This window comes from Calliphora vicina, chromosome 3 (assembly GCF_958450345.1).
Source record: "Calliphora vicina chromosome 3, idCalVici1.1, whole genome shotgun sequence".
NCBI classification, from domain to species: Eukaryota; Metazoa; Arthropoda; class Insecta; order Diptera; family Calliphoridae; genus Calliphora; species Calliphora vicina.
This window is the reverse complement of record NC_088782.1, coordinates 117,624,910-117,639,889: the sequence shown is the minus strand read 5'-3', so window position 1 is coordinate 117,639,889 and position 14,980 is coordinate 117,624,910. Positions and strand designations below refer to the sequence as shown.

At 24.0% G+C, this 14,980-nt stretch overlaps 2 protein-coding genes across 2 annotated transcripts in view; one reads left to right on the top strand and one right to left on the bottom strand.

Moving 5' to 3' along the window:
• Positions 1-14,980, top strand: part of LOC135955983 (alanine--glyoxylate aminotransferase 2, mitochondrial) — a 382,980-nt gene that overhangs the window by 147,709 nt on the left and 220,291 nt on the right. The window lies entirely within an intron of this gene.
• On the bottom strand, positions 10,580-11,384 carry LOC135955709 (uncharacterized). The gene is made up of 3 exons (XM_065506067.1): positions 11,313-11,384; positions 10,925-11,245; positions 10,580-10,801 (listed from the first exon to the last, which is right to left on the bottom strand). Exons 1-3 carry the CDS (start codon positions 11,382-11,384, stop codon positions 10,580-10,582), a joined length of 615 nt encoding a protein of 204 aa, XP_065362139.1.

Genomic DNA, 14,980 nt, shown 5'->3' with positions numbered 1-14,980 from the left:
ACTGAACTAGTACTGAACTAGAACTGAACAGCAACTATGTTGAGATCTGTTTTTCATTAAAAATCTCAAATTTGTTCTAGGTTGCTTCACCTTAGTGTCCATAACTTTTTATCTACTAAAGCGATTTGGTTGATTTTTAATACCGAACTGCTTAGGACTATGATAAATATTTTGCAAGAATTTCTTTTCTTTTGGTTAGTGATTTTGAATGAGAGAGTGATTTACACTAACAGATTTATAAACATTTGCAAACTTTTTTGGTTATGGTTGTTTTATCGTAAATTTACTACAAAACCAACAACAACAAATAAAATTACAACAACATGCTCAAACTTCATACTTGTTATAACATTAATCAAGCAACAGTAGCAATAGTGGGAACTGTTTTCATAAAAAATCTCAAATTTGTTCAAGGTTGTTTCACAATTTTGTCCATAACTTTCTTTCAACTGAAACAATTTAGCTGATTTTCAATAGCGAACTACAACTAATCCTGAACTAGAACTGAACTAGAACTGAACTAGAACTGAACTAGAACTGAACTAGAACTGAACTAGAACTGAACTAGAACTGAACTAGAACTGAACTAGAACTGAACTAGAACTGAACTAGAACTGAACTAGAACTGAACTAGAACTGAACTAGAACTGAACTAGAACTGAACTAGAACTGAACTAGAACTGAACTAGAACTGAACTAGAACTGAACTAGAACTGAACTAGAACTGAACTAGAACTGAACTAGAACTGAACTAAGTAGAACTGAACTAGAACTGAACTAGAACTGAACTAGAACTGAACTAGTACTGAACTAGAACTGAACTAGAACTGAACAGCAACTATGTTGAGATCTGTTTTTCATTAAAAATCTCAAATTTGTTCTAGGTTGCTTCACCTTAGTGTCCATAACTTTTTATCTACTAAAGCGATTTGGTTGATTTTTAATACCGAACTGCTTAGGACTATGATAAATATTTTGCAAGAATTTCTTTTCTTTTGGTTAGTGATTTTGAATGAGAGAGTGATTTACACTAACAGATTTATAAACATTTGCAAACTTTTTTGGTTATGGTTGTTTTATCGTAAATTTACTACAAAACCAACAACAACAAATAAAATTACAACAACATGCTCAAACTTCATACTTGTTATAACATTAATCAAGCAACAGTAGCAATAGTGGGAACTGTTTTCGTTAAAAATCCTAAATTTGTTCGAGGTGGTTTCACATTTTGATCCATAACTTTCTTTCTACTGAAACGATTTTGCTGATTTTCAATAGCGAACTACTTAGGACTATGATAAATATTATAAATGAATCTCTTTCCTTTTTGTTATGTATTTTGAATGATATAGTGATTTACACTAACAGATTTATAAACATTTGCAAGCATTTTGCATTGTTGTAGTTTTTTCTTACATTTAGTATAAAAAACAACAACAACAATTAAAATTACAACAACACACCTAACTTATATACTAGTTATGACATTAATCAAGCAACGGTAACAATGTTTAGAACTGTTTACGTTTAAAATCCTAAATTTGTTCGAGGTGGTTTCACATTTTGATCCATAACTTTCTTTCTAATGAAACGATTTTGCTGAATTTCAATACCAAACTACTTAGGACTATAGTAAATATTCTTGGCTAATATCATTAATGTCGGTTTTGTATTTTACTCATTAGAGTGATTTACACTAACACACGGAATTACTTGGAATTTCATAAGAATAAAATTTATTAACACTTGGCGGGGCCTTAAATAAATTAGAATTCCTAAGTCTCAATATAAATCTATATGAATATAATCTAATTTAAGACCAAAGGTGCTGGAAATATGACAAAAATAAATTTAGTTTTTAATTTATTAAAGGCAAACTCTATGATTGTTTGGTGACTTTCGCAATTTTGTTTAAATTGTGATATTTTTAAGAAACCTTAAAATAATGTTTTATTTATAGCGACAGTTTAAAAAACCTTTTTCCTTAATACTTATTCACATAGCTCAATATTGAATTGTATATTTGTCTGTCTCTATATATGTTTGTATATGAACATTGGTTAATTTTTTGTCTTTTTTATATCAAATATATAAAAAAAAATTCAATAAAAGTCACAGTAACTGGTGGCAGGTGCTGCTGCTAAAGACTGTTTGGACTGTTGCTGACGAGCGATATTATTTTTTTATTTTATTTTATTTTTGCGTTAAAATGTCGATAATTGAAATGATGTGCATAAAATGAAATTAACATTTTTATATAACAAATTTAACTTCAACAAATGAATACACAAATACAAAAAAAAAGAAAGAATTGAAATAAAAAACCTCTTTTTTTTTTTTGCTTAAATAAAACAAAAATAAATATCTCAATATAAATGGAAATACAAAAATAAAAAAAGAAACAAAATTGTTACGAAAATTGCATAAATTGGAGTATTAAAATCAATCATGTTAGTAGAGGGCATATGGCCCTGTATGGGAAATATATACATACAATAATAACGACAAAAAATTAATGTCATCAATATTTATACAAGCCGGTCGGTCGCTTGGTTGCTATTGCGGTAAGGGTGAGGCCCATATAATATTTTTTACAAGCCATCATTGACGCCATTAAAAATGTTTGCATGTGCAGCAGTGAATACGAAATTTTTGCAAACATGTGCCTTGCGACAAATGCACTAAGAGAAATGGATTTTTTAAACACCGTTTACTTCAATAGCTTTACTTTAAACCGGGGCTCGGCATAAAGAGAACATGGTTTACCAAATATCTATTCGAGATTCCAATAATTTTCTATTGAAAATTGTTTCTAAACCTCTGCTTCAAACCTTAATTTTATCTCTATTCTTTGTAAAATTCGCTTTTGTTTTTTAGAATTTCTTTCAGTGCTTTTAGAACTTTGTACAAAATTTCTATAGATATTTTGATTGAATTTATATTAATAGCAACACATATGGCCTTCTTTAAACACTTTGAACAATTTAATTTTTTTTTGTTAATTGTTAATACTTTAATACAAATAAAATAAGCAGCATGAATTGAAATGTTAAATGTTCCGTCCACCAAACAACAAATCTTTAATAGTCTTGTTTGTTTAAATCATTCATTCTTAATTTATTTGCAATTGCCTCTAAAGTGAGTTAGTGTGAATTTAGCTTCAATTTCAAACGACTTTAAGCCGCTCTTTTTCATTTGATTTCAATTCGTTTATGTGTTTAAAAGCAAGATATTTGCAAATATCAAAAGAAGTAAAAACATACAAATTGTTTGTACAAACCCCAGCTGGAAATTTTGAATTACAAAACTTTTTCGAGATACTTCTGGTACCTTTATTTAATACTTAATTAACTACAATTAAACTTTGGTAATTATTTTAATGACAAACAACTGAAAAAATACATTAAAATCAATTTAATCAATTAATATACAAATTTAAACAACCCAGTTTGTGTAAATCACTCTCACGTGCAAATTTAAAAACCTAAACTAATAAGAAACGAGCAGAATATTTATCATAGAGCTAGCCAAATTGGTAGAAAAAATCAGCAAAATTGCTTCAATAGAAAGAATGTTGTGAACCAAAATGTGTAACAAAGTATTTTCTAAAAATAATTATTCGAACTTAGAATTTCCTATAGCAACGTATTCGAACTTAAGAATATTATTCGAAATTATGAATTTTCAATAGAAAATTATTTGAACATAAGAATTAACTATAGGAAATAATTCGAATCTAGAATTTTCTATAGAAACATTTTCCAATTTAAAACTTTCCAAAGAAAATCTAGAATTTTCTATAAAAAAATATTCGAACTTAAGAATTTTCTATAAAAAATTATTCGAACTTAAGAATTTTCTATAGAAAATTATTCGAACTTAAGAATTTTCTATAGAAAATTATTCGAACTTAAGAATTTTCTATAGAAAATTATTCGAACTTAAGAATATTCTATAGAAAATTATTCGAACTTAAGAATTTTCAATAGAAAATTATTCGAACTTAAGAATTTTCTATAGAAAATTATTCGAACTTAAGAATTTTCTATAGAAAATTATTCGAACTTAAGAATTTTCTATAGAAAATTATTCGAACTTAAGAATTTTCTATAGAAAATTATTCGAACTTAAGAATTTTCTATAGAAAATTATTCGAACTTAAGAATTTTCTATAGAAAATTATTCGAACTTAAGAATTTTCTATAGAAAATTATTCGAACTTAAGAATTTTCTATAGAAAATTATTCGAACTTAAGAATTTTTTAAAGAAAATTATTCGAACTTAAGAATTTTCTATAGAAAATTATTCGAACTTATGAATTTTCTATAGAAAATTATTCGAAATTATGAATTTTCTATAGAAAATTATTCGAAATTATGAATTTTCTATAGAAAATTATTCGAACTTATGAATTTTCTATAGAAAATTATTCGAACTTTTAAAGAAAATTATTCGAACTTAAGAATTTTCTATAGCAAATTATTCGAACTTAAGAATTTTCTATAGAAAATTATTCGAACTTAAGAATTTTCTATAGAAAATTATTCGAACTTATGAATTTTCTATAGAAAATTATTCGAACTTAAGAATTTTCTATAGAAAATTATTCGAACTTAAGAATTTTCTATAGAAAATTATTCGAACTTATGAATTTTCTATAGAAAATTATTCGAACTTATGAATTTTCAATAGAAAATTATTCGAACTTAAGAATTTTCTATAGAAAATTATTCGAATATTGAATTTTCTAATGAAAATTATTCGAATCACGAATTTTCTAAAGAAAATTATTGGAATCCAGAATTCTGTAATGAAAATTATTCGATCTTAAGAATTTTTAATGGAAATTATTTGAATCTAGACTTTTCTAATGAAAATTATTCGAATCTTGAATTTTCCAAAGAAAATTATTCGAATCTTGAATTTTCTATAGAAAATTATTCGAACTTAGGAATTTTCTATAGAAAATTATTCGAACTTAGGAATTTTCTATAGAAAATTATTCGAATCTTGAATTTTCTATAGAAAATTATTCGAAACTTGAATTTTCTACAGAAAATTATTCGAACTTATGAATTTTCTATAGAAAATTATTCGAACTTAAGAATTTTCAATAGAAAATTATTCGAACTTAAGAATTTTCTATAGAAAATTATTCCAACTTAAGAATTTTCTATAGAAAATTATTCGAACTTAAGAATTTTCTATAGAAAATTATTCGAACTTAAGAATTTTCTATAGAAAATTTTCTTTGGAAAATTCAAGATTCGAATAATTTTCTTTAGAGAGCTCTAGATTCGAATAATTTTCCATTAAAAATTCTTAAGATCGATTAATTTTCATTAGAGAATTCTGGATACCAACAATTTTCTTTAGAAAATTCGTGATTCGAATAATTTTCATTAGAAAATTTAAGATTCCAATAATTTTCTTTAGTAAATTCTTTATTCGAATAATTTTCATTAGAAAGATCTGGATCCAAATATTTTTCTTTCGAAAATTCTTAGTTCGAATAATTTTCTATAGAAAATTCTTAAGTTCGAATATTTTTCTATAGAAAATTATTCGAATCTAGAATTTTCAATAGAAAATTATTCGAACTTAAGAATTTTCTATAGAAAAATATTCGAACTTAAGAATTTTCTATAGAAAATTATTCGAATCTTGAATTTTCTAATGAAAATTATTCGAATCACGAATTTTCTAAAGAAAATTGTTGGTATCCAGAATTCTCTAATGAAAATTAATCGATCTTAAGAATTTTTAATGGAAAATTATTCGAATCTAGAGCTCTCTAAAGAAAATTATTCGAATCTTGAATTTTCCAAAGAAAATTATTCGAATCTTGAATTTTCTATAGAAAATTATTCGAACTTAAGAATTTTCTACAAACAATTAAATGAACTTGAGAATTTTCTAGAGAAAATTTTGCGAATCTAGAATTTTCTATAAAAATTTATTCGAACTTAAAAATTTCCTATAGGAGATTATTCGAACTAAAAGAATTTTCTATAGAAAATTATTCGAATATAGATTTTTCTAGTGAAAATTATTCGAGCATTAAAAAATTATTGGAATCTCTAGAGTTTTTCATAGAAAATTACTCGAACTTAAGAATTTTCTATTTTCTATAGATAATTATTCGAAATTAAAAATTTTCTGTAGAATGTTATTCAAACTTTAGAATTTTCTATAGAAAATTATTCGAATTTAAGAATTTTCTAAAGAAAATTATTCAAATATAAAAAATGTTTATAGAAATTTATTCGAACTTACGAATTTTCTATAGAAAATTTTTCGAATCTAGAATTTTCTAAAGAAAGTTATCCGAAGTTTAATAATTTTTTATAGAAAATTCTATATTCGAATAATTTTCTATAGAATTCAAATAATTTTTTTTTTTAGAATTGTTTATAGAAAATTCTAGATTCCAATAATTTTCCATAGAAAATTCTAGATTTGAATAATTGTTTATAGAAGATTCCAATAATTTTTTATAGAAAATTCTAGATTTGAACATGAGCAGTTTTTTTTTTAATAAAAATATAATTAAAGTAGTTTAGAATTTGTTTAATTAAACATCCAAAATTTACCCTGAAACAACTGTAAATTACATTGTTTTTATGAAATGTTAGCTGATGGAAAGCATTACTTTGCCAGTACGATTGACAACTGATTACATTGTCATGCTGACATTTTATTAAAATTGTTATAAGAAACTCATAAGGCGGAAGTAGTAGGTTTTTTCTAATATATGTAATTATTTATTCCACTTTTTGAATACTTTTAGCTTCAACATTCAATTTGCTCTAATAACATCCACTTGCAAAATGTTCTACCACTCATCAAAAATGATTCGCATAATTTCAAAATCCATCAAATTTAATTGACAATCCTGTTCAATTCTAGACACTTTTTCAACATCACATCAATGTCATTTAATACGTAAATTATAACACACAAAAACATGCTTCAAAAATATTAATAATTTAGAAAAAAATTTAGCAAATTCTAAGAAACCATTAAATCTATAAAAGAATTAAATTATTTTTTAAAAATCCATTGAAAACAAACAAACAAACAAACCAATAAAATATAATTATAGACTCTTATTTCTTGTATACGCATTTAATATGATTTATATAAAATTATTTAGAAATTATTATGCAAAACACAGTGGTGGTGTTTTGAAATTTGTTTGTTTGCTGACATTTCAAGAATTTTGAGTAGTTTAAAATGTTCATTAAATAGCATCTCTTAAGGTGGAGGATTATGATAATAGGATATTATACATATTCTGTCACTTGTTAGGAGAAGATTTATGAGCATGACGATGATTTGAGGGAATAAAGACTAATAAATAATAATAAAAATAATGATTCAAAACATAAATGGTAAAAAATTCTTAAATTAAGCCGAATATAAAAAATGTATAACAATTTTTTGTAAGTAAAGTTATCTGGAATTTATTCCATAAGAAATATTTAATTTTAAAAAATTTCCATAAAAAACATTTCAAACTAAATATTTTCTGTATAAAATTTTGTATAGATAATTCTAAGTTCGAATAATTTTCAATAGAAAAAATAATCATTTTCTACAAAAAATCTGGATTCGAATAATTTTTTATAGAAAATTCTAGATTCGAATAATTTTCTTATATAAAATTCTTAAGTTTGAATAATTTTCTTTAAAAAAAATTCTAGATTCGAATAATTTTCTATAGAAAATTCAAGATTCCAACAATTTTCGAAAGAAAATTCATAAGTTCAAATAATTTTCTTAAGTTCGAAAAATTTTCTTTAAACAATTATTACGAAATTCCAGATTCGACGAATTTTCTATAGAAAATTCTTAAGTTCGAATGATTTTCTATAGAAAATTCTTCAGTTCGATTAATTTTCTACAGAAAATTCTAGATTCCAATAATTTTCTATAGAAAATTCTGGATTCTATATAAAATTCTGGTTTCGAATAATTTTCTGTATAAAATTCTGATGATCGAATAATTTTTAAAAGAAAATTAAAGATTCGAATAATTTTTTAATTAAATATCCAATTAAATCATAAAGTTCGAATAATATTCATTATAAAGTTCTGGATTCGAATAATTTTCTATAGAAAATTCTTAAGTTCGAATCATTGTCTTTAAAATATTTTTATGTTCGAATCATTTTCTTTAGAAAATTCTAGATTCGACTAATTTTCAATAGAAATTTTTCATTTCGAATAATTTTCTTTAGAAAATTCAAGATTCGAATAATTTTCTTTACAAAATTCAAGACTCGAATAATTTTCTTTAGAAAATTCAATATTCGAATAATTTTCGAATATTTGTCTATAGAAAATTCTAGATTCGTATAATTTTCTATAGAAAATAATAATTTTCAATAAGATTCGAATAATATTCAATAGAAAATTCAAGATTCGAATAATTTTGTATAGAAAATTCAATATTCGAATAATTTTCGAATATTTGGCTATAGAAAATTCTAGATTCGAATAATTTTCTATAGAAAACAAAATTTTTAATAAGATTCGAATAATTTTCAATAGAAAATTCAAGATTCGAATAATTTTGTATAGAAAGTTCTTAATTTTCTATTGAATATTCTAGATTTCAATAGAAATTTCTTAGTTCGAATAATTTTCTTCTAAAGAAAATTCAAGCTTCGAATAATTTTCTATAGAAAATTCAATATTTGAATAATTTTCTTCAGAAAATTCAAGATTCGAATTATTGTCTATAGAAAATTCAAGATTCGAATTATTGTCTATAGAAAATTCTAGATTCGAATAATTTTGTATAAAAAAGTCGAATAATTTTCTATAGAAAATTCAATATTTGAATAATTTTCTTCAGAAAATTCAAGATTCGAATTATTGTCTATAGAAAATTCAAGATTCGAATTATTGTCTATAGAAAATTCTAGATTTGAATAATTTTGTAAAAAAAATTCTTAAGTTCGAATAATTTTCTATAGAAAATTCTTAAGTTCGAATAATTTGCTATAGAAAATTCTTAAGTTCGAAGAATTTTCTATAGAAAATTCTTAAGTTGGAATAATTTTCTATATAAAATTCTTAAGTTCGAAGAATTTTCTATTAAAATTCTTAAGTTCGAAGAATTTTCTATAGAATATTCTTAAGTTCGATTAATTTTCTATAGTAAATTCTTATGTTCGAATAATTTTCTGTAGAAAATTCAAGATTCGAATACTTTTCTTTGGAGAGTCTAGATTCGAATAATTTTCCATTAAAAATTCTTAAGTTCGAATAATTTTCTATAAAAAATTCTTAAGTTCAAATAATTTTCTACAGAAAATTCTTAAGTTCGAATAATTTTCTACAGAAAATTCTTAAGTTCGAATAATTTTCTATAGAAAATTCTTAAGTTCGAATAATTTTCTATAGAAAATTCTTAAGTTCGAATAATTTTCTATTGAAAATTCTTAAGTTCTATTAATTTTCTATTGAAAATTCAAGATTCGAATAATTTTCTTTAGAGAGTTCTAGATTCGAATAATTTTCCATTAAAAATTCTTAAGATCGAATAATTTTCATTAGAGAATTCTAGATTACAATAATTTTCTTTAGAAAATTCGTGATTCGAATAATTTTCATTAGAAAATTCAAGATTCGAATAATTTTCTATAGAAAATTCTTAAGTTCGAATAATTTTCTATTGAAAATTCTAGATTCGAATAATTTTCTATTGAAAATTCTAGATTCGAATAATTTTCTATTGAAAATTTTAGATTCCAAAAAATTTCTATTGAAAATTCTAGATTCGAATAATTTTCTTTAGACAGTTCTAGATTCGAATAATTTTCCATTGAAAATTCTTCAGTTCGAATAATTTTCATTAGAAAAGTCTAGATGCGAATAATTTTCATTAGAGAATTCTAGATTCCAATAATTTTCTTTAGTAAATTCTTGATTCGAATAATTTTCATTAGAAAGATCTAGATCCAAATATTTTTCTTTCGAAAATTCTTAGTTCGAATAAATTTTTACAGAATATTCAAGATTCGAATAATTTTCTATAGGAAATTCTAGATTTTTGATGGTTAGAAAATTTTAGATTCGAATAATATTTTGTAGAAAATTCTTAAGTTCGAATAATTTTCTAAGGCAAAGTCTAGATTCGAATAATTTTCAAAAGAAAATTCAAATAATTTTCTGTAGACTTTCAAGTCTAAACAATTTTGCTATAGAAAATGTTCATGTTCGATTAATTTTCTGTAGACTTTTTCATGTTTGAATAATTTTCTTAGGAAAATTTTGAATTTGAATAATTTTCTTTGGAAAATGTTCATGTTCGAATAATATATATTTGAGACCCTACTCCCTAAGTTCTCTTGAAATCAATAATATAATAGAGTCGTTAATTTGTACGATTGCAATTAAATTGAATTTATTTTACTAAATTTTAATACTTTAATTGATTGCTAAACAATTGTATTTATTATTCAGGTTATAAGAATTAACTAATGAAAGAAAGATATTTGAAGAAACGGGAATAATATGGTCCAAATTTCTCTTCTTAAATGTTGATTCTCTTCCATTAAAATCTTAACGACCTGGCACCTTGGGCAACAAAGCCAATAGTCCCGGCTTAACATTGGTGACATCATGTACCACCACTTCACCGGCGAAATGATCATTCATGATCATAGTTCTCTGCTTGCTGGCATCCACAAGATAAGCCATAAAGTTAACATCAAAATCAACCTCGGGCAAGGTGGCCAATGTAGTGTCCTCGGGTATCCAGAACTTATGCATGTAATATTTGCCCTGTAATTTACGCATTAAAGGTTTAGAGATTTTAAAAGTTCCCTAGAATTAAAGGCTCTTACATATTTTACAAACACAACATCTAAATAACATAATATTTTCATTTTTTCCCTGTCAACTCACCTTAACAATGGGACATTTCTCCAATATATGACCATATTCCTTAAGGAACGTAGTAATCAAGGCACCCAGGGGGGATTTCAAATTGAAATTGAGTATGTTACATAAATTCATGGTGGTATTTAAAGTTAAAAAGTAGCTGGGATTAATTTTCTGTGTTATTCTAGCTTCTATGTGAATATCGACATTTTGAAGTTCCTGTAAAACATTCAGGGTATAATTGATATGAGGATCACTGGCATCCATGGTAATGGTATGCGAGACATGTTTGTCATCACTCCAGACTTTGACTTCCTTGAATTTGGGACGCATAACTTTCTGGAAAAGTGAAAAAAAAAAATATATAAAGACATTAAAAATATAATAAAAATATTTCAAAACTTTTATTTACCTCGGCATGAGTTAAAGCCAAACTCAGCACAGCCATTAGGGCCACTATTAGTGTAGAGTAAAGGGAATTCATTTTTAAACAAACTACTAGTTTTTCTTAGTATTCACCACTCTTTCACTACTGTTAAAGACTTAGTGTAGTTTATGGTTATAAAAGCTGGCTTTTATAAAGCTTTATTTTCTAGTTTAATAGTTTACTATCTACCATCGGTTTTTCTAAATTTTTTATAATTATTTGGAAAATGTTTAGAAATAAAACACAAAATAATTATAATGTGGTCATTAAAGCAGCATTATATAATCATTATAATTGCAGCCGCATTTTTATAATACCCTATAACAAATTATAATGTAGTTACAAACAAATATGATTCTTTCAATAGAAAAATCACAGATTCGAATAATTTTCTATGGAAAATACAGGTATTTAAATAATTTTCTAAGGAAAATTTTAGATTCGAATAAATTTCTTTAGAAAATCCAATTTCTAATTTTCTATAGAAAATTTTAGATTCGAATAATTTTCTATTGAAAATCTAGGGATTAAAATAATTTTCTGTAGAAAATTCTAGATTCGAATTATTTTCTATAGAAAATTCAGAGATTCGAATAATTTTCTATGGAAAATTTTAGATTCGAATAAATTTCTATAGAAAATCCAGGGATTCAAATAATTTTCAATAGAAAATTCTATAGAAAATTCTAGATTCGAATAATTTTCTACAGAAAATTCTAGATTCGAATTATTTTCTATGGAAAATTTTAGATTCGAATGAATTTCTATAGAAAATTAGGGATTCGAATAATTTTCTATAGAAAATTCTAGATTCGAATAATTTTCTGTAGAAAATTCTAATGTAGAATTATTTTCTATAGAAAATTCAGAGATTCGAATAATTTTCTATAGAAAATACAGGGATTCGAATAATTTTCTAAGGAAAATTTTAGATTCGAATAAATTTCTTTAGAAAATCCAGGAATTCGAATAATTTTCTATTGAAAATCTAGGGATACGAATAATTTTCTATAGAAAATTCTAGATTCGAATAATTTTCTATAGAAAATTCTAAATTAGAATTATTTTCTATAGAAAATTCAGAGATTCGAATAATTTTCTGTAGAAAATTCAGAGATTCGAATAATTTTCTATGGAAGATTTTAGATTCGAATAAATTTCTATAGAAAATCCAGGGATTCGAAAAATTTTCTACGGAAAATTTTAGATTCGAATAAATTTCTATAGAAAATTAGGGATTCGAATAATTTTCTATACAAAATTCTAGATTCGAATAATTTTCTGTAGAAAATTCTAAATTAGAATTATTTTCTATAGAAAATTCAGAGATTCGAATAATTTTCTATAGAAAATTCTAGATTCGAATAATTTTCTATAGAAAATTCTAAATTAGAATTATTTTCTATAGAAAATTCAGAGATTCGAATAATTTTCTGTAGAAAATTCAGAGATTCGAATAATTTTCTATGGAAGATTTTAGATTCGAATATAGAAATATCAATAGAAAATTCAAGAATTCGAATAATTTTCTATTGAAAATCCAGGAATTCGAATAATTTTCTATTGAAAACCAGGGATTCGAATAATTTTCTATTGAAAATCCAGGGATTCGAATAATTTTCTATAGAAAATCCAGGGATTTGAATAATTTGCTAAGGAAAATTTTGGATTCGAATAAATTTCTTTAGAAAATCCAGGCATTCGAATAATTTTCTATAGAAAAATCAGGGATTCAAATAATTTTCTATAGAAAAATCAGGGATTCGAATAATTTCCTATAGAAAATTCAGAGATTCGAATAATTTTCCGAAGAAAATTCTAGATTCGAATAATTTTCTGTAGAAAATTCTGGATTTGAATAATTTTTTTATAGAAAAATGGGGGATTCGAATAATTTTATGTAGAAAATTCTAGATTCAATAATTTTATATAAAAAATTCTAGATTCGAATAATTTTCTATAGAAGATTCGAATAATTTTCTATAGAAAATAGAAAAATCAGGGATTCAAATAATTTTCTATTGAAAATTCTAGATTCGAATAATTTTCTATTAAAAATTCAGGGATTCGAATAATTTTCTATAGAAAATTCAGAGACTCGAATAATTTTCTATTGAATATCCAAGGATTCGAATAATTTTCTTTAGAAAATCCAGGTATTTGAATAATTTTCTATAGAAAATTCTAGATTCGAACAATTTTCTATTGAAAATCCAGGAATTCGAATAATTTTCTATTGAAAACCAGGGATTCGAATAATTTTCTATTGAAAATCCAGGGATTCGAATAATTTGCTAAGGAAAATTTTGGATTCGAATAAATTTCTTTAGAAAATCCAGGTATTCGAATAATTTTCTATAGAAAAATCAGGGATTCGAATAATTTTCTATAGAAAAATCAGGGATTCGAATAATTTCCTATAGAAAATTCAGAGATTCGAATAATTTTCCGAAGAAAATTCTAGATTCGAATAATTTTCTGTAGAAAATTCTGGATTCGAATAATTTTCTATAGAAAATACAGAGATTTGAATAATTTTCTATAGAAAATCCAGGGATTCGAATAATTTTCGATAGAAAATTCTAGATTCGAATAATTTTCGATAGAAAATTCAAGATTCGAATAATTTTTCTATAGAAAATCCAGGAATTCGAATAATTTTCTATATTCGAATAATTTTTTATGGAAAATTTTAGATTCGTAAATATTCTATAGAAAATCCAGGGATTCGAATAATTTTCTATGGAAAATTTTAGATTCGAATAAATTTCCTTAGAAAATCCAGGAATTCGAATAATTTTCTATAGAAAATTCTAGATTCGAATAATTTTCTATAGAAAATACAGAGATTTGAATAATTTTCTATAGAAAATCCGGGGATTCAAATAATTTTCTAAGGAAAATTTTAGATTCGAATAATTTTTTAGAAAATCCAGGAATTCGAATAATTTTCTATAGAAAATTCTAGATTTGAATAATTTTCTACAGAAAAAATCTAGATTCGAATAATTATCTATATAAAATTCTAGATTCGACTAATTTTCTATAGAAAATTCTAGATTCGAATAATTTTCTATAGAAAATTCTAGATTCGAATAATTTTCTATAGAAAATTCTAGATTCGAATAATTTTCTATAGAAAATTCTAGATTCGATTAATTTTATATAGAAAATTCAGAGATTCGAATAATTTTCTGTAGAAAATTCTAGATTTGAATAATTTTCTATAGAAAATTCTAGATTCGATTAATTTTATATAGAAAATTCTAGATTCGATTAATTTTCTATAGAAAATTCTAGATTCTAATAATTTTCTACAGAAAAATTCTCGATTCGAATAATTTTCGATAGAAAATTCAAGATTTTAATAAATTACTATAGAAAATCCAGGAATTTGAATAATTTTCTATATTCGAATAATAATTTTCTATGGAAAATTTTAGATTCGTAAGTATTCTATAGAAAAACAGGGATTCGAATAATTTTCTATAGAAAATCCAGGGATTCGAATAATTTTCTATGGAAAATTTTAGATACGAATAAATTTCCTTAGAAAATCCAGGAATTCGAAAAATTTTCTATAGAAAATTCTAGATTCGAATAATTTTCTATAGAAAATAAAGAGATTTGAATAATTTTCTATAGAAAATCCA